Source organism: Miniopterus schreibersii (genome assembly GCF_964146895.1).
Source record: "Miniopterus schreibersii genome assembly, chromosome: 6".
Taxonomy (NCBI): Eukaryota; Metazoa; Chordata; class Mammalia; order Chiroptera; family Miniopteridae; genus Miniopterus; species Miniopterus schreibersii.
Window position 1 is genome coordinate 27,315,819 of NC_138107.1, and position 23,286 is coordinate 27,339,104.

Consider the following 23,286-nt stretch of genomic DNA (forward strand, 5'->3'; position numbering starts at 1 on the left):
TTTCCTCCTAAAGCCTCAAAAGAGGTATTAAAAAAATAAAACAAATGCATTAACCCACAGGGATAATGGGAGGGGAAATAACAGTGAACACTTAAATTGAATAATTTTTGAGAAGTTGAAAAGATGTGGTGATGAATGTTAACTACAATTACTGTGGTGATCATTTTATAATATGTACAAAGCAGTGCTGTTACTTTATTGAAATTTTAATAAATATAAGTAATAATATGGAGATTAGAAATTTTTAATACATTAGGTCTTCTCTCCAACAACATGATTTATCTTTAGAATTTTTTTTTCTTTTTTAGATTTGGTGTGTTTGTAACTATATGGTGCCAATATTTAAAGTTTTCTCAATTTAGGACTTACATGTCTTTGTTCATTTAAGTCCTAGCATTTAAATATTGATAGTGCTGATCACATGACATGGTTTTTCCATAATGCCATTTAATTAGTTCTTATCTGTATAAAAGCCATTTATTTCCTTTTATCATATTAACATAATTTTTACTATAAAAATATTTTGAAAACATTATTATGTGTAATATAAGTAAAAAAACCCACACTAAATAGCATTTCAAAACTTTTCTTCTGAACTCAATAGTTTTTTTAATCTTGAAGTTAGACTCTAAAATCCTAAGTGGATATAAAAATAATAGCAGATATTTAACAAAAAAAGACTTGTAAGTGAAGCAGTATGATAACAAAATTACTTTTAATAAAAGTATTGTTTTGGGGATACAAGATTTGATTTTCTATTCTCACAATAATTATTATAATATTACAAAAGTAATATATAATGAATAAATTATAATTAATATTGTGTACTACTTTCTAGCACAAGTAATACCATTTTATAAAGAAAAAAAGAGAATTAAGAATACTATTGATTTGCAATGTAATTCACCAATCACTATTCATTTAGAAAAGAAGTTCACTGACACATATTAAATGTATGTTTACTTTAGTCAATTAAACTGTAATGATCACAAGCTTTAAACAAAAGAAAGGTGTAAAAAGATAACTTGTCTCTTTTTTGCTATGATTTCATCATTTCTTAACTATAATTCATATTCTTTTATTTCACTTCACAACTCATTATCCACCCTGTCAGTATCATCTTTTCTCAAGCCTAATAATACATGTAATGAACACAGATGATGACACTGAAAAGAAACAGTGCATGTCAGCTCTTTCCCAAGTTGTGCACTGTAGACCAATTGTCCTTGAAGGGGCTTCTCCTAATTAATTACCATCCCTTTCTGTAGAGCAATCATATTGGCAAGAATCGATTGGGCGTGTAAGGCACTTAATGTGGTTGGTAGAAAATTCTCTTAATTAAAATAATTTTACTGCTGGTAAAATTAATGCACCCCATGCAAACTTACCAGCTTGATTTTAATGTTTCTCTTCAATATTGTTTTATGAAATAACAGGATATAAGATCTTAACAGCAACAATCAGAAAATAAGTGAGAATTACGTGCAATGTGTCATTCTATTTGTATACTTTTTTACTTTTTTCACTTATCCTAAAATTTGCTCTTTTTTTTTTTGAAAACTCTACCAAAAGTAGTTGCATTGTTCAATCTTTGTACTAACCATAAAAAATAATTTGTGTGGTTCTACCTGAATATTTGTTGACTACTGAGTTGTATCACACTGGCTTCTTTCCCTTGGACAGTCCAAGCCATTTAAAAATCTCAGATACAGAGGTCACATAATTCTTATTTTGTAATAATTAGCTATGTTTATTAAGGTCTGATCATAGATTCATTAAGTTATAATGACTAAATGTGCTTATATTACTTTGATAATTGTTCAAAGCTGATTTATCTGTGAGCAATTTTGATTTCATATAATCCCTATATCCTAGAAAATACATGTTGTACTACTGCCACTCATAAAATTAATAGGCTTAGAGATAATTTATCCTTGAGCAATTTTATTTCCTTTTTATTCCTAATTATTCCTGTTTTTCCTAAAAATATGTTTGCTAGTTTATTGTTGTTAATATTATCTTTAGCCATTTTTAGTTCTCAAAGAATTTTAATGTTTTCTATTAAGTAAATGTATACATGTACTATTTCTACTTTGAGACAAAGGGAAATCAAGCATAAAAATGATGTTGGCACTAAAATCAATGAACTGATTTGGCTGGTAACAGATTATGTTTCTCAATCTGCACATTAAAAGCATTTGGGGAGCCTTTATAGATCTCCTGTGTCCACCTCACTACAATTCCAGTTTGATTGTTCTGTAGCGGAAGTCAAACAATACCTATCACTTAAAAGCTCCTCAAATGATTGTAATATGTAGTCCTGAGACCAGATGTTTTAGGTAACTTCTCTAACCACAGTTGTGTGTTTTGTTTGTGTCCTTTTTGAAATGGTATTTATAACACAGTCTCTAAAGTTCTTTTTATCACTAACAATATAATCAACAAACCATTTCTCTGCACTACCATGTTGGTCTTGAGTGTGATTTGCTTAATGTACCGATGACTATTTCTGTCATTAGGGGTTGTTAACTCTCCAGAATACCATTTTGTGAACATGATGAAATAAATTATCATGTTTTCTGTTTAAAAGACTAATTGTTAGTTTACTTCCACACTGTTTTAATGTAATAGTAGTCTTATAAGTAAGTGCAGCTGCTGCCAGTTGAGTACAGTAAGCCATTAGTTGCAGACACATCAAATTTGTTAATTTGCTGATTGTTGATAAACTATAATGCCAAAATATCACTGACAGAGGAAATATTCCTTGACAGAATTAATTGGAGTACCATACAGTTTTAAGAATGTGGATTAATTTGCATAAGCTAAGTCAAATAACATTAAAAGTGTAATCAAAGAACAGAAAATTTTGCTTATCAAGATAGATTTTGAAATAGGGACTGCCAGTGTATAAAACAATTAAAAATATATTTAATAAAATGTGTTAGAATTATTTCATTTTAAGTGCTAACGCCAAAAAAACCCCTAGAATTCCTGTTGACACACCTATCACTTGCTCTCTGTATACAACTCATAAACAAGAACTTCCACTTATTTTAAGTTTCCATCACGTCACAATATGATTGCCATAAACTCTCTCCCATTTTTACCCTCTACAATCTATTTCTCCACTTTATCTTTTTTTCTCTCTAAGGTGTCAAACTCTACAATGATTTCCCGTTCCTTTTAGAATAAAATTCTAAATATATAAACCAACATTTTAATTCTGGCATTGCCCTCTCCCCAACCCTTATTTTTACTCTAGCAAGGCCTTCAAAGGATTTATCTTTTCTAATTTTGTATACTTGTTTTATGCCTCTTTTGCCCCCGACTTGCTTTATTGGCTATATGATTGACATACAAAAAAGTTGTGGATGTGTAATAAATACAACTTGATATGTTTGGAGATAAGTATACACCCATGAATGTATAATCACAATCAATATTAAAAAATTAGCCCTAGCCAGTTCACTCAGTGGTTAGAGCACTAGCCCTTGAACTGAAGGGTCTGGGTTCCATTCTGGTCAAGGGCACGTGCCTCAGTTGCAGGCTCGATCCCTAACCCTGTTCAGTGTGCATGAGGGAGGCAACCAATCGATTGTCTCTCTCACACTGATGTCTCTCTCTCTCTTTCTCTCTCTCCCCCCGCTTTCACTCTGAAAAGCAATGGAAAAAATATCCTCAGATTCTCGGTGAGGATTAAAAAAAATATTTATCCATCAACTCCGAAAAATGTTTCCCATCCCCTTTATTTTGTTTTTCTTTTTTTTAACTTTTGTGATAAGAACATTTAATATAATATATATCCTTTTAACAGATTTAAAAATATTACGTAGTACAGTACTAATCATAGACCTTATGTTGTATAGTAGATTTCCAAAACATATTTATCTTGCATAACTGAAACTTTGTAGGTTTGAAACATAGTTTTGTTGGTTTAAGTATAATTCCACCAATTCTCCATCTCCTCTACCCTGGCCTCATTGTCTAAGTCACTGCTCAAGGGTCATTTTATCCTGGAAATCTTATCTGACCTCCCAACTTACTCTCCCAATTGCTCATGTTTCCTTTTCTTTCCTTCCCCCCCCCAAAAAAAAACCACACACAGTTCTTTTAGTTTTAAGCAGTCATGGGAGGATATTTCTTTCTGTAGGAGCATTTTATTTCAATTTACAATTATATATTTATCACTGTATTTGCCCAATAACAATAACTCCCTATGAGAGTAGGGAATAGCTCTAGTTTTCTTCACAATTATACAGGGTTGTGGCAAAGGTATGTTTATAGCTGTGAGTACACAAAACACTGAGTTTATGTACATAAATAATAATTATGTATTATTTATTAATTATTGTATTATTTTCCATATGAACAACTGTAAACCTACTTTTGCCTCACCCTGTGTATCTTGAGCCAAGCAGAATTCCTGAAGTGAAGTAGGTACTAAGTATAAGTCTGCTAAGGAACAAATTAGAATATAAGAATATTAAATTTACTTTTCTTTCCTTTGTGTTTTGAGATGTAAAATATTTTTTGTGATTAGAAAATGAATACTTACCTAGTAAACATTGAAGTGATTCAGGAAAATTAGAAATAAAATTTTTATTTTATTACCTGTAAATCTCAATTGCCACACAAATTTAAATTGAGGAGAATGAGGAATGACACCTTGGCAAATATCATGGCTGATGGATCCACAGCGGCAGGGGTAGAGAAGAATTAAGCGAACATTCTTCAGAAACCAACATAAATTTCTTGTGCCCCCTGCAGTGCACACATACTGGAAAAAGAAAGTAATGAAAAATGATACATACCTTACTGAAATGTTTCAATATATATTTTAGCTTATAAAATACACAGCTAATTTCTAAAACTACCAATTAAAAAATGTTTATAGGACACACCTTTTAACCTATGTTTTGTATATTCTTCTATTCTTTTAAAGTCTCTTTCTGTACCATTTTCCATCATGTTCATATTCAAAATGCCTATGTAATATTTTTTTGGCTTTGATGCACTCCTCAATCTATAGCTGCAGTCTACAATCTTCTGTTTGCAGGGATATATATATACACATATATATACAAATATATATATATATATTAATTAAAAGTAACTGTGGTATAAATTAATAGACATACTACTTAAAACATTTATGATCCAATACGATTAGCACAATGAAATGCCAAGGTACTATTTGAGTTTGTTGGGTGTTTTAATTTAAATCATTTAAAATAGTTTAATATGATCAGGGAATATTTTCTAATAAGATTATCTATCAATGGTAATCCAGAGTATTTTCAAAGATAGAATTTATTGTGGTAAAATTAATTACATTTAAGCAGTATCAAGTCACACTCAAGCATCATTAATTTTTAATACATGGTATTTTACTGAGGTCTTAGGATGAAATAAACCTGTAAGATGAATTTAAGCCCTGGAGACAAACTAGGGCTATATATTCTGTTTAGAGCATACCTTAAAATTATTTCTTCTTCTATGAGTTTCCAACCAGCAAATTATCCACAAATTTGGGAGTGGGAAGCATAGCTGACTCATGCATGGGGCACAAGGAATCACTAATATCTGACATTTCCTTTAATGCAGTTACTACACTAATTAAACATTGTTCTTATTGTTTTAAGTCATAATAACCTTCTATCTGGATTCACAGTACAATTTCTTAATGGACAGACAAAGTAAGACTCTTAAAGTATAAATCTCTATATTAATTAATAAATGACTATATAGCTAACTGTAATCAAAACTAAAGATTAGAAATAATCAAGAAAATCACCATTTAATTATACTGAATGGCCACCAAGAGAGTACAATTCTATAAGACATTTCCAAGTCTTGAGATCATCAAAGGTTTTAACCCATAATTTTGTACCAAGACTTACAATTTTGATTCTTCAAATGGCATTATACTAACCTGTCAGTGAGCATGTGTCTTACTGGACTTATGTTGATCATTGACATAAAAATAAGAAGGCGTAATATATTTGAATTTATGACTGCACAAAATAAACTTAACAAAGTAGCATATTATGACAGAAACCTGGAGAGTCATCTCTTTACTTCAAACCAAACCTAGCAAAAAAAATCCTGAAAAGCCTTAGCTTAAAAGCCATCTCTTAGGTTTTTGTTTTGTTTTGTTTGTGGGTGTGTGTTTTCAACTAAAAAAATCAAAGGCAGCTGCACCAAAGCAATCCTCATTTCTGTCTGTTTTACTCAAGAATGAGGAATCCGTTGAAAATAAGACTTCATATCTTCTGTAATGATTTTGGGTGAGATGGACCAGTCAGGAATAGGTGCTGCCTAATGATGACAGGCGCCAGGCAAAATGACAGGAATAACAGGGGTCCCTGTCCCAGTGGTACTATGGTGCTCATGCTGCTAATTTGAATATTACTTAGAGACAAAGTAGGGCTCTGTCTTTTTCTGAATAATAATAAAAAGTCCCTCACAATAGGTTTCAAGGAAAGTCAGAACAATTTATCTGTTATTAGCCCCCTCTATCCTGAATGAGGACACTGAAGGTATGACTTTAAACAGTTTGGATTTGCGGGTGGGTGGCTGGGATGTGAAATTAGAGCTCTTATTACCATTCATAAATTACTGCAACACCAATAAATTGCTGTTGAGTTAACAACCTGTGTGCTAGGAGCAATTTATTTTATTAGACAATTTATAGAGGTTATATAATGCAAGTCTATTTCTGAATCTGACCTCTCATTCATGACTTGTGTGTTCATGTGAAATTCATACACATACATTCCACAGCAAAAATAAGAAATGTAATGTACAATATAACCTTTAAAGCAGGTTAATAGAACATGAGTTAAGTAAAATAATGACAAGGAAGAGTAGAGACTTCTGAACAAGTAAACTAAAACTTCATCTCTAAATAGCTCTAAGCTTTCTAGCAGCCAAAGAAAAAGGGAAATCATGAAAATATAGCATAACTCTTCTTATTGATTAGTTTCATTTTGGTGGACTCATTCTAGTTTATTGAGAGAATCATATTTCCAGTCAATATTTCTAAGAGATAAATGTCATTTGGTGAAGGATGTTAAACCATTGATAATCATGCAATGATATTTTTGTAGAAAATGATTTATTAAATTGACCATGAATTCATAAAATTTTCTCTGAATAGTGTTATTTTATTCAAGAAAAATGATTTTCAATAAATCAAACCTTCCAAACATGGATTTCAAAAATGCTGTTAATGAAGGAAATGTAGTTATTCTGAATTCAGGTGGAAATGGTATTAATATACTATTCACTATCTATTAAAACACTATTTATTTAGCTCTCATAAACCTAAACAGACAATTTAGTAGAATCAATTAATTATATGGCAGAACTGGATTTTTGTGTGGAACTCAGTTATTCTAAAATGCCCTCTATGAAAATCAAGAATCACATGATCTCACCTATATGTGGAATCTAATGAACAAATTAAGCTGATGAACAAAATAGAGCCAGAGACATGGAAGTATGAAGCAGGCTGATGAATCTCAGAGAGAAGGGGGTGGGTAGGTGGGAAGAGATTAACCAAGAACTTACATGCATATATGCATAACCCACGGATACAGACAACAGTGCAGTGAAGGCCTGGGGTGAGGCAGGGTCTGGGTGGAGGGGGTTAATAGGGGGGAAAAGGGAGCATCTGTAATACCTTCAACAATAAAAATAAATTAAAGAAAAAATAAAAATAAATGGCCTCTATTTTAGAGTAAAGAAAATTTCCAGTAGAATAAACGGTCTTCTCTACCAATAAAATACCCAAAATTACAAAATGACCTCAGGTGACAATGGTAAGATTAATTTTTCTCTATCAATTTTATTTGGACTCATAGGGATTTTTAAAAGTTTATATATCTTTTAATCTCCCCAAATTAATACTTAAATTAATGCTTTAAATGAATGCTTTAATATTACTTCCCATTGGATTCCATGGATTAAATAACAAATATTTGTTCAAAAATCTGTGGACGACTGGAAATATATTTCAATGTTCATTATGTTTCAAACTTTACTCATGAAATAGAGACATGGCTTTCTTTATGTAAGTCGGGTTGACTTGTTTTGGTAGAGTGGATTTAGGGTGACTACTCAACTGTTTGCCTGAGACTTCACACTTTTAGCATTGAAATTCCTGTCTCCTAGAAAACTGGTATGCTTGGTTGCCTAAGCAGCTTATATATTCAAAGTATTATTTCTGAAACGAAGGAGGATAAGAAACAGTTGCAGTTAGGATGTGATGGGAGAGAAAAAATGATCTGTTCTTCTAGGCATCTGTGTGTACGTGTATGTTTTGAGGGGGTTAATTACCACGCATGAGCTATCTAGCACGCTTTGCAAAAGTTTCTGCCATCTAGATGTGAGGCTAAACTCAGTACTGAGGGTTGTTTCAACTTTGAAATATTAACCAAATTTATTACATTGGCTCATATCTTATATTTCATATCATAGCTCATATTTCTGTAAGAAAATTAATACTACATTTCTTGCAACAAACAGTAGTTGTTTATAAGTTGCTGAGAAAAATATACATTGACAATAGCAGTTTTAATTGATCTTGTACTTCACTTCCCAGTTCATTTATAAGAATTGAAAACAGCAAACAATTCAGAATTTGCACTATTTCTTTTGGAAGTGAGTAAGGTGCCAGTGGTGGGGATCTAGAGAGATGCATTTGGAAGTGAACATCTATCTAACTGTTGACAGTGAACTAATTAACTGGCATATATTAGAAAACTAAACTTGAACTGACTGTGAACTTCAATAAGCTTTTAAGAGCATAATTTTGGTAAGCAAGCAGTGAAAATGAGACGATGAGCTAATTTCACAATGACAGTAAAAACAAGCAAGAGAATCTAGAAAATTGTCCATAAAAAGAAAAGCAATTTATTTCTTATATCACACGTCAGTATATGTTACATCAGAAAGGAGCAAATTTTGCAGTACCAAAATTCTGTGACTTTTATTTGATTGCACAAAATACATATTCATAACAAATTTATTACCCTAACTGATTTTACATATCAGATGCTGAATATATTTGATAACACTTTCTTTAAGGCTTTTCTTTTTTATAAAGGGAAATCTATTTTGATTGATAGTATAAAGAAGATTTAAAAACAACTCTAGATGTTGATTTCTTATTTTAACAGCCTCATTTCTTAGGCAAGAAATGATATATTTTAGATATTCTGCTTCTCATGCTGTATTAAGCATGTTAAACTGTCTCTCAAAGAAACTATCTCTAAAATCATGGCTTATATCTATCATTCAAGTTCTATTCTCTAATGATTTTATTTTTATTCATTTTAAGCATTTACCAGTTTTTCAAAACTATATAAGAATATGTAGAAATGTTTTTTCTTTATATGATGAAGATATTAAAAATAGGAATAAAAGATACTTTATCCCACCCCTCTCTCCCCAAACCCCCACCTCTCTCTCCCTGTTTATGTGTTTGTGAGAGATACCATTTTACTATGTATATATAAACTTTGTCATTGCTCAAATGAGTTCAAAAGCATTATCTTATTTAATTCATTTCATTTGAATTTCAACAGCCTTGATAGAATTAGTTATACTATACTCTTTTTATCTGTTCAGATAAAAGGGCAACAATTATGAATTACTGTTTTTTTCTTTTTTTAAGTACAAATACCTCAGTCTTTACAGGGCTAGGGCATAAACCTACGTACTTAGGATTCAAATCTCATTATCTTTTACTTTATTTTTGTTTCTTCTTTATTCTTAAATAGAAGTAGTACTAGTGCAAGTGTGTTAACTGACTGACAAAAATAATATTTTCACTAAAAATGTGGGTGGAGGTGAAATAGGGTATGGGGCGATAAATGGTGATGGAAAAAAATAAGATAAAATAAACCAAAAAATTTAGAAAACCAAATTCAACAGTACATTAAGGATGATACGACATGATCAAGTAAGAATCATCCTTGAGATATAAAGACTGTTCAATGTATGTAAGTCAATACATGTGATACACCGCATTAATAAAATAAAAGATAAAAATCATATGATCATCTCAGTGGACTCATAAAAAACATTCAACATCCATTACTTTAACGTAATAAGAGCCATATATGACAAGAGCATAGTTAACATCATACTCAATGGCTGAGAGGTTTTTCTGTAAGATCAGGAAGAAAACAAGACTCTCACCACTCTTATTCAACACACTAGTGGGAGTCCTAGCCTGTGCAATTAGGCAAGAAAAAAAAAAGAGACATTCATTTGGAAAGGAAAAAATAAAATTGTCTCTCTTTGAAGGTGACAAATCTTTTAGGATTTAAATCTTTTAGGGTTTAAATCTTTTAGGATTAAAAAAATCCTAAAGTCTCCACCAAAAAACTGTTACAAATAGTAATTGAATTCAGTAAAGTTGCAGGATACAAAATCAACATGCAGAATTCAATTTTGCTTCTATACACTAACAGTGAATTACCTTAAGAAAAAAAGAAAATCTTGTTTACAAGAGCATAAAAAAAGTACTTAGGAACTAATTTAACCAAGGAGATGAAAGATCTGTACATTGAAAACTGTAAGACATTGATAAAATAAATTGAAGAAGAAAAAAATAATTGAAAAGATATCCTATGTTCATGGATTGGAATAATTAATATTATTAAAATGTCCATATTACCAAAAGCCATCTGTAGATTCAATGCAATCCATATCAAGATTCCAATGATGTTTATTACATAAATAGAAAAAAATATTTCTAAAATGTGGGTGTAACAACAAAAGACCCCAAATTGCCAATGTAACCCTGAAAAAGAATAAGAAAGCTGGAGGTATAATAGCTACTGATTTCAAACTAAAGTACAAAGCTGTAGTAATCAAAACACTATTGCACTGGTATAAAAACAGATATACCAATGGAACAGAATTAAAATCCCAGAAATAAACCCACCTATATACGTGGAAATAATTTTTGACAAAGGAGCCAAAAACATACAATGGAGAAGGAAAAAAAAAAGCCTCTTTAATAAATGGTGCTGGAAAAATTGTTAAACCACATGCTAAAGAATTGAAGCAGACTGCTTTTTGTCACCATACACAAAAACTAATTCAAAATGGATGAAAGACCTAACTATAATTTAATTGATGTTGTTTGTCATGGCATAGTCACACATATTTAATAAGGTTGCCATCCCAGGAAGGGTAAATACTTAAGAGGCTAAGAGTGACTTAAATATCCTTTTTTATTTGCATAAGAAGTTGAAAAATTAGTTTAATAGTAAATTATTTATCTGTTTTAACACAAGTCAAGTTTTTGTAGCATTTTGTTATATTTCTTCAACCTATCTGTAGTTGGCATTTTGCCATTTAAGTTATTGTTAATATCTTTTTCATCTTTAAAAATATATATTGAACTAAATCTTTCCCCAAAAAATATCTTACAATTTTTCCAGTATCATTTTTGCATAATCAATCTTTATCTCACTAACCTCAGTTTTTACATGTAGAAACTTTAATCTTAAATTTCTTTTCCCAAATAAACTATTGAATATTTTTTCTTAAATATCTTTTATAAGTTAATTTTTAAATAATTTCTTATATGCCACATGAATTCTGATTTTGTCTACATAAATCTCTGTAACTGTTGGTTATATCTTTTAATAAATTACCATTGAAGTAAGATGACTTTCCTCACACTAAATGATTTTACTTATTTTGTTTCAAGCAGGTTTTAAAAGTACTTTTGCTAGATTATTTATAGTTAAATTTAAAAATATGTCTAGAGCATGGATTTGAAAATTTTCTTAGATGAGAAATATTAAAAAATGCTTATCTACAAATTATATTAGTCATTAAGTAGAAAACAATTATAGATATACTAAACTAATTGTACTAAAATACAAAATGAATTAAACTTTAAAATATGATAATTTGGCCTGAGTTGAAATAGCTCACTTTATTGCTGGATAAGAGTTTAAGACTAATTCTTCACCCTCATAAAAGAAAGCAAGTTGGACTATATAAAAATATTAAAATTCACCATGACATCCTTCTCTGGGGTGATTCTAGGTAATTTTATAATCCCTTTAGGTCTTTCTTATATCTACCTTTTATATCAGGAGTTTTAATGAGAAAATTAAGATACAGTATGCTTCTCAGGGTCAATCAGGATCATTTAAAGTTGAAGTCCTTTACCTAGATGAGACCACTGAGTTCTTAACATTATTATTAAAAAGATAAAGTACATATTAAAAATATTTCTTGGCCATATATAACTTTGTGTCGTAAGAAGAAGAGAGGTACCTAAATTTTAAAAACTGAAATTTAATTTATGTTTCCTAATTTCTGTATTCACTGTTCAAGAAAGATGAGAGAAAATTTTAATTTTCTTTACATGAAAATTTGACTGGGTGATAGTGTATATCAAGCTGTTTTGGTACAGTTAAGTAATTAAACTTTACACCTCAATGTAAAAAGTTCTAGTCTTCAGCATATTGTCAGGAGGAAGTTTTTGTCAACTGAGACAGAGTGACAATCCGTCTGCCTATAATTCTAAATCCCTAAACTGTCTGTCTAATTCTAGATTTAGATAGGAAACTGTAAAGAAAAAATGGAAAAAGGAGGTAGGAAACATGCTTAATATATTTATTATAATATATTAATAAGTATATGTTTAAGCATACTTAAATATGCTTAAATATTTCTCTCTCTCTCTCTCTCTTTCTGTGTCAGTTTGAGGAAACAATCCAAACTTATAATAGGTGGACACTATTATCAAACCTAAACTTTGAGTGACTATGACAAAGCATGAGATAGGGCCATGGTCTGTCTTGTTCAACTGTGTGTGCCTAGGGCACAGTTTCCACAAGGTAGTTTTTCAATAAATATGCTTTCAATGAGAACAACTAGTGATATCGCACAAATACACAAGCAAAGAAACCTAAGAGATTAAAAACAAAGAACAGAGACATTTTCCATGAAGGTACCTGAGTAAGGATTTCACCAAAACAATTAGTTAACCCATGGGCCTCTTTAATGCCTGTGATTATATCTATAACCAAGATGTTGGCTGTATAGTAAATTATATGTGGTTCTCACTTTGCAGTGTTGATTGCCTCATTTTTAATTAATGCTTTTTATTGGTCACTTACAGTACCAGGTAAAACTATTACTTCGATAATTGTTAAAGATAACATAAGAATTATGTAGATCACAATTTATAAAATTAGATGCCCACATTGGGAAGAATAGCAGTTAAACTGTGCCTGATGTCTAAACAGACCTAGTTTAATGCCTCTTACACCAATCAAGTAGCTGATAAGGCCCTCTTTCATTCTGTAATATATCATGTGTAGATGATAAATTAGATCTCACTTTATAAACATGGCTCTTGCTTCCCTACGTAGGTCACAAATGAACCCACCAATCATGGCCAGCATTTTAAAGTGAATGGGGAATTTTAACTAATGAATGATGGAGTCTATTCCTTCTTAGATACAGAACCAACCAACCAATAATTTTGCTGTTTTACATTTTTTTCTGACCTGCACTAATTCACCTGTGTCAATTAGTACAGATAGCCCTAAAACTCAAACTAAAAATGGCCACTCAACAAAAATCCAAAGTGTTTTTGTGTTTCATGAGGACCAAATGCCATTTTTATGACCAAATTTATGTGTTCATTTAGAGTGCCCTCTACTCATTTTAAGCTGGAAAACTTATCCTTGTGTTAAAAATATTTTTTTTCTGAAATCTCTGTGTATTTGTTTGCTGCTGCTGCTGTAATAAATTACTCTAGCCTCAGTAGTCTAAAATGTTCATTCTTTTACGTATTTCTTGATTTCAGAAGTTTGAAATCACTCTTACTTGGATAAATAAAGATTTCAGGAGGGCCTGTTGCTTCGGTAGGCTATCAGGGTAGACTGTTTCTTTGCCACTGTCAGCTGCTACATGTACCTATGGCTTGTGGACTCTTCCTGCATCTTGAATGAACATCACTCCCTTCTCTGCATTTGTAACCACATCACTTTCTCTGTCCCTGACTCCTTCTGTAGCCCTCTTATAAGGATCTCTGCAATTATTTTAGGCCCATCTGGATAATCCAGGATAAAAACCTCAAAGCAAGATCCTTGTCTTAATTATATCTTCAAAGTCTCCTTTTCCACATAAGGTAAATTAGTAAATTCTGGGGGATTAAGATATGGGGATATTTGGGGGACCATTATTCAGTTAACCACACTCCGGATTCCCAAAAACTGTTCATCAAAATTTGCCTTCAGTTTACTTAACATTTACTTTTGATATCCCTTCTTAGGTCTATAGACTTAGCATAACTTAGCGATATTATGGCTCAAACTGCTATTAATGAGCTTCTTGGGAGAAAAAAATGTCAACTTAAAGATCCAAAACATAGTATGAATGACATTCACATAAAAAACACCTTTTTTTAAAATAGTTTCACCAGTGATTTCTCAATTATGAGAGGCAAATTTTTAATTTATAAAAACTTCTTAAGGCATTTTATTTTTTTACTTTTTACTTTTAAATTCCATTATTAATAAAGACATTTGTTGCCTTTAATTTCCCCAAGGCATTTAGTGTTTATATTTGTTTCCTTTAAATATGAGCATATCAGTCATTCACAGGGATTACAATAATTTATATGAATGAAACTGTCATTTCTTACACTTAAGCTGTTTAATTTCTTTTATTAATTGATATAAAATTCTGCTGAAAATAAGCAAAAGAGATGATAGGACATAATGAAAACTCCCTCCATGCTTGCTCTTATACATGGATAATGGTATCAAGTCAAATCAAATTTGGAAAGTGTGAGAGAGGCTTTTTAATACATTCATCACTTAAAATCCTTCTTAAATTTCTTTCTATTGTATAGCTAGTACTAATTATTACAATCAATCAATAGAAAACATGTAGAATTACAAAGTGCTACTTATTGTATACTAGTTAAGTTACATACACTTTGCATGTAGAAGTGACATTAAAATAAGCATGACTCCCTGAGCATTTCTATTTTTGTCCTAGAACAACCAATTTACTATTAAGAGTAAATTATTTTCTGTACACAAAGTCCTTGACATAAAATAGAAGCTGTGTGGTAACTTTAATCTCTATTAATCCTCTACACTGAGATCATCTGTTGCTTCATTACTGCTTGCTGCCTGTGAAAGCAAAATCAAGAGGACCCAGATAATACTGTGTGAGTTTGACCATTAAAAAAGGTTCTACTTCTTTTTGTGACTAATAATTGTAAGGCAATAAAGCCATCTGAGAACAGTTCAAACGTGAAATCTAGGCAAGATTTTTTTCTTGTGCTTTTGAAAATGTTCTTACAAGTCAAAACATGTTTTCGTTTGCTGATTTATATGACTGATTCAAATGATTAAAATAGATTGAAGAATGAAAATAAAGATTACCCTTTGGGACAGCATGGATGGACCTGGAGAGTATTATGTTAGGTGAAATAAACCAATCAGAGAAAGACAAGTATCCCATGATATCACTCATATGTGGAATCTAATGAACTGTCGAAACTGATGAACAAAACAGATCCAGAGACATAGAAGCATGGAACAGACTGAGGGATCTCAGAGGGAAGGCAGGGGTGGGGAGTGTAGGGGGAGATTAATCAAAGAACTAAGATGCATGTGTGCATGACCTATGGATACAGACAATAGTGTGGAAAAGGCCTGGGGGGGATGCCGGGTGGAGGGAATCAACGGGGGGGGGGGGGGGGAAGGAGGGACATCTGTAATACTTTCAGCAATAAATATAAGTTTAAAAAAAAGATAGTGTGAAGATGCTACTCTCTTTTAAACTACGGTAAGCAGGTCAACTTCTCTACCAAGAACCTGAATAAGAGCGGTATAAATAATTGATTAAATGAAGTAAAGTCAGAAAACTATTAAGAACTATGTCTATGAGAGACAGAGAAGAGCAGAGGAATCATTATCTCTGAGTATAAGACATGGGTTGGTATATTATAGAAGTGCATCCTGATCATGTGGCATTACTGAAGCTACTTCAGCAGTTTGGCCGCTCTTGGACTATTTCATGTTTAATAAATCTGGAATCCTGCTCCTGCCTCCTCCTCTGTTTAAAAACAAGTAGAGACAGCTCTCTCTCACCATCACACTAGTTCATGCTACTTAATACTCCTCCTCCAAACTTTTCATATAAATGTCCAATGATATAAATAAGAAGAAAAACTCCAAATGAATTAAATCTGAGTATTTCAGAGGGAAGGATTGAGAAGCAGCACTTGTGACCAAGCAGCACGTACCCCCCCCTTTCTGAACTGGATGTACAGAGTCTGTTTCCAAAATAGGATGGAAAATAATCACAAAGCAATTTGACTTAACCAACTATATGCACCTAACTCTTGGGTACACGGCCCACATAAACCAGGCAAAGGCTTCTCAGCCTGGGAGCTATCTTATGTTATGGTCTCCCTGTTTGAGACAGAAGCTTGTCTTTTTCAAATCTGAGATTCTTTAAACTGTCACAAAGTATATTTTTCTTTCTGTGAAAAAGCTATACTATTTTCTGACTTCCACAGCCTATACTTCCTCTAGTCAGGTTTTCTCAACCACAGCAATATAGGTATTTTGGAGCTGATATTTCTTCATTATGGAGGCTGCCATGTGGGATGCTTAACAATGAACCCGGCCCCTACCCACCAGATGCCTGTCGCAGACCCAACCCTGATTTGTGACAACCAAAAACGTCTCTAGAATTGCAAAGTATCCCCCTCAGGGCCACAATCACACTCGATTTCTCTAGGGATCTTTTTACACCTGACTTCCAGAGATGTCTGTGTTGCTCAGCACAAACTAGGGCATACCCATCCAGTCCTTAAACCTAAAGGAAATGTTGCTGAGGACTGATGAAGAATGAAAATATTGGTTTGTTTATCTGGTTGAGGGTACAATCAGAAGGTATCTTGGGTGGCTTAGAATGTAGTTCTTGGGCCAATAAGAAATAGCTTGGGCTTTTCAGCTCAATTTAAGTTTTAGGAGCAGATCCTAGTGTGAAGTTTAGACTTTTTTCATTTTGTGTACGTGTGTAAACTAATGTTTTCTGTGTTCATAACATACTTATCTAATCCACCCTCCCACTTTGATTAACTTTTATAATTTTTTATATTAAAAAACATTATTGAGAGGTATTTTGTGCATAACATAAGCACCTCTCCTTAAATTTCATGTCAGCTAGTTAGCTCCAACTACCTCATTAAAGAGAGGGGTCGGGTTCCCTGGTGGTCAGTTTATGGAGTCTCCGCTTGTCCTACATAGTAGCATCCTTCCAAAGAGGTTCCCATCAACTACACTTGGCATAACTTCCACTGTTAGAATTTTGCTGCCTTCTCTGGATGGTTATTCCTGTACAAAGAAACAAAGAAATCTACCTTCATAGACCTTAAATTTTGGCCTAATATAGTCTCACAGGCAAAACAAAACAAAACATGAAGAACGATATTGTTTCTGGGAAGCAGAATGGCAATAGTTGTTAAGAAGAAAGATTGAACAAGGTGACATGTATAGGCTGGAAGGGAGTTTTTAACATTTTAGATTGGGAGTCTAGGGAAGAACTCATCAAAAAGGTAACCATTTGAGAAAATACCTAAACAGAATGAAGAAAATGAGAACTTTGTGTCAAAATATTCAAGACAAAGGTCCTGAGGCAGGAGCATGCTTGGGTTTCTCTAGGATCTTCAAAGAGGTCACTGTTGCTATTTTAGGGTGAGCTAGAAGGGATATGATTACATTGAGTCTTTGGTAAAATATTTACCTGCTCTAGCCCAGGGAAGGTCTATTTATGTGAGTCCTGTGTGTGTGTGTGTGGGGGGGTATTCTGTTTAGATTTTCTGTTGTTAAAACTAAAATTCTAAAACTCTAAATCCTACCTCAAATGCAAATTTCACTCATATGGAATACTAATTTGAGCTTCTTTCAGTGTGAGTTTGCATAAGTCACGCTTGTTGAAAATAATTGTAAAAAAAAATAACTAGAGGATGGAAATAGAAGAGAGAAATAAAACAGATGGTAACGTTAAACTAGCTGAGTTTTAAAGTGTTTTTTTTCCTGTTGACTCCCTTATGAAAACTTAAAAAGATGAGATAAAACATAAACTGCATTCTTATATCTGCATCCCTGAACCAGCTGTAGAAGAAAACCATAAAGGTTTTGCATAAAGCTCTCATGGCATTTTCTTTGATGGTATAAAAAGCAGCAGTCAACTTATAAAATACCTGGATAAACCTAAATCAGAAATTGTGGCTCTAACTATGTGTATTATCTATTTAAAATTAAATCAGATTTATTAGTAATCATTAAAACTGTAAGGAAAGGAAATTCTGAATCACTCCTGAAGCAATGTAAATAGTTCTTAAATGCATAGTGTCTGTTTTTTTATTTTATGTGCATAATATCAATTCTATTCTTTATTTTAATGGTTGTCATTTATTTATTTAGATAAACACAAAAATGACAGTAAGAACCTTCCTTTTTTTTGCCATGAGCTCTTAATTTCTTCAATTATTTATTCTTACATGGTGGCTATTAGAAATCTGACTCTCATTTGGAAAGTGACTTTTTTTTTTATCATCGGGACCATTTATATTATTAATGTTGAAAATGCAACTGACATTGTGAAAGTGTTGATTAGAAATTTTTCATCACAATTTCAATAAGAAATTTCAGCATCCTTATGGCACTTTCATTATAAATAAGATGAATTGAAAATAGAGATATTTAACTCATAATGAAAAGCATGGCTTAGAATTAATAAGGTTCTGACCTTCAGGGTTTTCTTTAAACGCCTGATGTTGTCCAGCCTGTTACATTTAATATAAACTCTTAATCTTAAAGTCATTATGGAGTACACTTTATTGTTCACATTACTTCAATTAAATGTATATTCAAAAAACATTTTTTTCCTGATTATAATTTTAGTTTAATCTCATTAACAGGAGCAAACCGCTGTCAAATTGTTGATTTATTTTATTTTAGCTTATGTTATAAACATCTGTATAATACAAATATTATCCCGGTCCCAATGACCATCAAAACTCTGATTAACCCTGGGGTTAAGTTAGCTCCAACTTGAACTCAGAGCCTCTCTGTGATTCCCAAAGCCATTCTTCCCCATGATTCTCTCTGGTTCCCTGCTTCTCTGTCCCTATGAATATTAATTTGTCCTTGGACCCCGTTGGGGTCCACTGTTTCCATAAAGTCATTTCAAATATACAAGAGACATTTTATGTTAATTAAAAATTATAAAGTCCTGAATGATTATGGGTACGAATGTCAGTTTGCGCTGTGTGTATTTTGAAGCTCTGCTATTAAATGTATAATTTCATTTGATAAATTGATCCAATTATGTATATGAAATAAAGTTCTTCCCCTTTGACATTTTCTTATATTTAAGTCTACCTTATTAATAAAGCTGCACCAGTATTTATATTTATTCTACTTAACTGTTATATGATATAGCTTTCCATTATTTTACTTCCATTATGTCTGTATCTTTTAGTATAAAATGAATCTTTTTTTTTTTCTTTTTTGTTACCCGAGGATATTTTTCCATTGCTTTTTCAGAGAGAATGGAAAGGAGGGAGGGCCAAGGAGAGAGGCAGAGAGGATACAGAAAGAAAGAGGGGGGGGGAGAGAAACATCGATGTGAGAGAGACACAGTAATTGGTTGCCTCCTGCACACACCCTGACCAGGTTGGGATGGAGCCTGCAGTCCAGGAATGCGCTCTGACTGGGAATCAAACCCAAACCCTTCAGTGCCTGGGCTGACTCTCTAACTGTTGAGCCACACCCGCCAGGGCTAAAAGGAGGATCTTTCAAATAACATTGATTGAGTCTTGTTTTCTGTGCCATTAAAAATCTCTATCTTTTAACTGAAGTGTGTAATCAATTTAAATATGCCGTGACCTTGGATATAGCTGGATTTAAATGTGTCTTATTACTATTTGTTTATTTTATGCCCTCTCTATTCTCTTTCCCCCTGAAAGTAAATATATATTTGTTTTCTCTAAATAGCAGATGAATAGTTTATAGCTTTTCCTAAAATATTATAGCTCATCAAATAGTCTCTTTGAAATTAGTTAGCATATTCAAAAGTTAATAATGCAAACATCAAATTAGAAAAACAATTAGTTATAGAATTCCAAAAATATTATAACCTAGAAAGATATATTTTATATTTGCATGCTAAAATAAAATGAATATGTGATATTTTATTGTGTTTAATACATTAGATTAAACTTAAGTATCATAAAAAATAATTTTAATTTCTATCTTTCATAACCACTATGTAATTTGAAAAATATATTTATAAATATACATTAATTTAAATATTAACCATTTCAAAATTCAATACAGCCAAAACTAGGATTATTAATCAATAAGGAAAATAATATTTCTGAAAAATTATTGCAATGTTAAAAACATTTAGTAATGTACATTATCATTGTCATTGCATATATGCGAACCCAATGAGAAGGTTAATCACATTCCTTTCCTGCTAATATTTATTCTAATGGAAGTCAGTAAACTTAAAGTAGGATCACAAAATGTGCAAGGTGGTAAGAAGTCCATTCAAATTTCTTAAAAAAAGAAATTCAAATGGAAATAGAGTCAATAACATATAGATAATTGTCAAGGCACTAGAACAGTTGAGATATCCCAGGGAAAAGTGCTGGTGGAAGAAGAAAAACTTAAAAATAACATCAGCGATAAATACTCAGAGACCATCTTGAAACAAAACCAGAAACCAAAACATAAACAGGATAATATAAAATAATTTCAAGCCAAAGTAAGAGAGACATTTCAACTAGACAATTTAATATTAAGAAAATGATAGATACATTTTAAAGAAAAATTAAATGGTGTTATATACTTTACATTGAAAATAGATATGTATAGTACTTGAAAGAATGCATCCAGAGTCACACAGAATAGGTATAAATCTAGCTTCATCTATCACTATTGATGTGTGTAAACTCAAGGAAATATTTCAAAAGCTTCATAGACATTTTATTTTTATATAAAATGGAATGGGATTTATGTATAGATCAAATAAGGTCATAATCATAAATGGCAAGTTATAATGCCAAAGGTATTATAGCTGCTAAATAAATGTTATATTCTTATCCTATATATTGTTGTATAGTAACAATCTTATATTTTAATATATGTTTGTAAAAATACAAGAATAAATTTGTTCATAGTCCATTCCATAAGTTGATGTTTAATTATTAAAATATATATTTTATTAAAATATTTTATACTACAGAAAATGAGAGAATAAAATAAACAACACAATCTTACCATCTTTATTTATCAAAAATCCATTTCTTCAAAAAAAATAAAGCATCACAGGTACCTTGTAAGTCCCATTGGTACTCTCACTGATTTTACTCTCCCACTGTCCCTCTGGAGGCAGTTCTAGCAAATCCAGTGTGTATGAATAATTCTCACGTGTGTGTTCACTTTGCTATAGATTTATGCAATCACAAAAATATGAATTTGTGTTTTAAAACTTAAACTTATTTATTATAACACTGTGCATATATAATTTTTAGTAAGTTTAAAATTCAATATTATGTTTTGATATTTGTAAGTTTTGATACATGTAGCTATTGTTCACTTATTTTATCACTTTTTATATTTTCGTAGTATGATAATGCCATGATAAATTTATCCATTCTCTTACCCTAGGCTTTGGTTTGTTTCAGATTTGGACTGAAAATTCTTTTATATGTCTCATCCAGTACAAACCAGGAAATTTCTCCAACAGACTTACCTGAAAATGGAATTGCTGAGTTACAGGATATGCCTTACTGTGTGTAGTACACACCATATTTGTAAAATTATTTCAAAAACTATCCAGCAAAAAAGCATATTTTTAAAATCTTGACTAATAACTACCAGACTTTTATTCCCCATCTAGTTTAAGAGCTTAAGGCATTAGTAACTGTGGTCTTATATAGAGAGAGACATAAATCACCAGTACTCAATTAGTTGTACTCTTATTTTATAATAAAACCACTACCTAGACCACTTATTCATGCCCTCTGAACATAATTCTAGTAAGTTAAAAATCTCTATTATTAAATTATATATATATTCAAATATCCATATAAGGGTATATTTCTCTGGCTTAGATTGATAAAAGCATTCGAAGTACAGAGTGCCTGAAGCTATTGTGTTTTGATGTGCTAAATTACTTTGCCATGTATTAAATTACTTACTCTGAATCTTCCAATTATATTGAAATACCATTCTTCATTCAGACAGTTGATGCTGAGCAGTCTACAGTGGTCAATTACTTTCTCACAGTTTTTTCCAGTAAATCTTGGCATACAACTGTAAATACATCAGTGTAAATAAGAAAAGTTGCCAATTAAATATTTTCACTGAAGTCTATTGACAGATTGGCAAAAAGAATAATGCTTTGTTTAAATTACATTCAACATATATTATTACATGATACTTTCATTCATTAATGTTGTCTGTGTATACTTGTGTCCTTAGCAAAGGAGAAAAGATTTATATATTTAAAGGGATTAGAGTAAAATAAACTAATTTTCATTGCTGGTCTTCATATTGCCTTTGAGAATTTAACAGTAAATCAACTTTGCTCTAACTAGATATTAACAATAAAATATAGACCATAGAAAACTAGTAGAATAAAAGAGACCATTACTGAAATGTTAAAGAAACGATGACAAATGAGATTTTTAATCTTTAGTAGAGCTACTAGATACTGATGATGTACTATCAGAAGCTGATGACACACATGAATTTCAGACATAGTGCAATGAGTTACAGTGGAAAATAAGAGCATGGTCATAGTTGGGCTAATTTTTTAATAAAGCACTCTTGTAACGTATGTGCCTGACAGTAAGGTTCTTGGCATTAAGCTTTTGATTGTTGAGGTGTCTATTTCAAAGATCCATTTTGGTCAAATACATCTATTGGCAGCTATCTGACACCTACCAGCTACACAAATAGATAAGCAGCCAGGCCTTCCCTACCCATGAAGTTTCCCTTTGATAGCCCTGGATAACCTAGGTAACAGACCGCTCGAGTGCCTCTGCTTTCCTCTTCCTGCTCCCTAATTCTGCTCTTATGTTTTAAAATCTCTCATAAAAAGTAAACTTTGGAAACCCTATGCACAACACCCTCAAGCCTAACAAAGGCAGAACCCAGGTCTGAGCTCTCTCTCTTTTTCTCTGCCTGCTACCTT

The 23,286-nt window shown here is 31.8% G+C and overlaps 1 protein-coding gene across 1 annotated transcript in view; it reads right to left on the reverse strand.

The window, feature by feature from the left end:
- Positions 1 to 23,286, reverse strand: part of EYS (eyes shut homolog) — a gene marked incomplete at both ends in the record, with an annotated part of 1,105,706 nt that overhangs the window by 995,562 nt on the left and 86,858 nt on the right. The window contains 2 exon segments of the mRNA XM_081140616.1: positions 4,612 to 4,777; positions 22,289 to 22,403. Coding sequence (XP_080996742.1) covers positions 4,612 to 4,777; positions 22,289 to 22,403 — 281 coding nt within the window.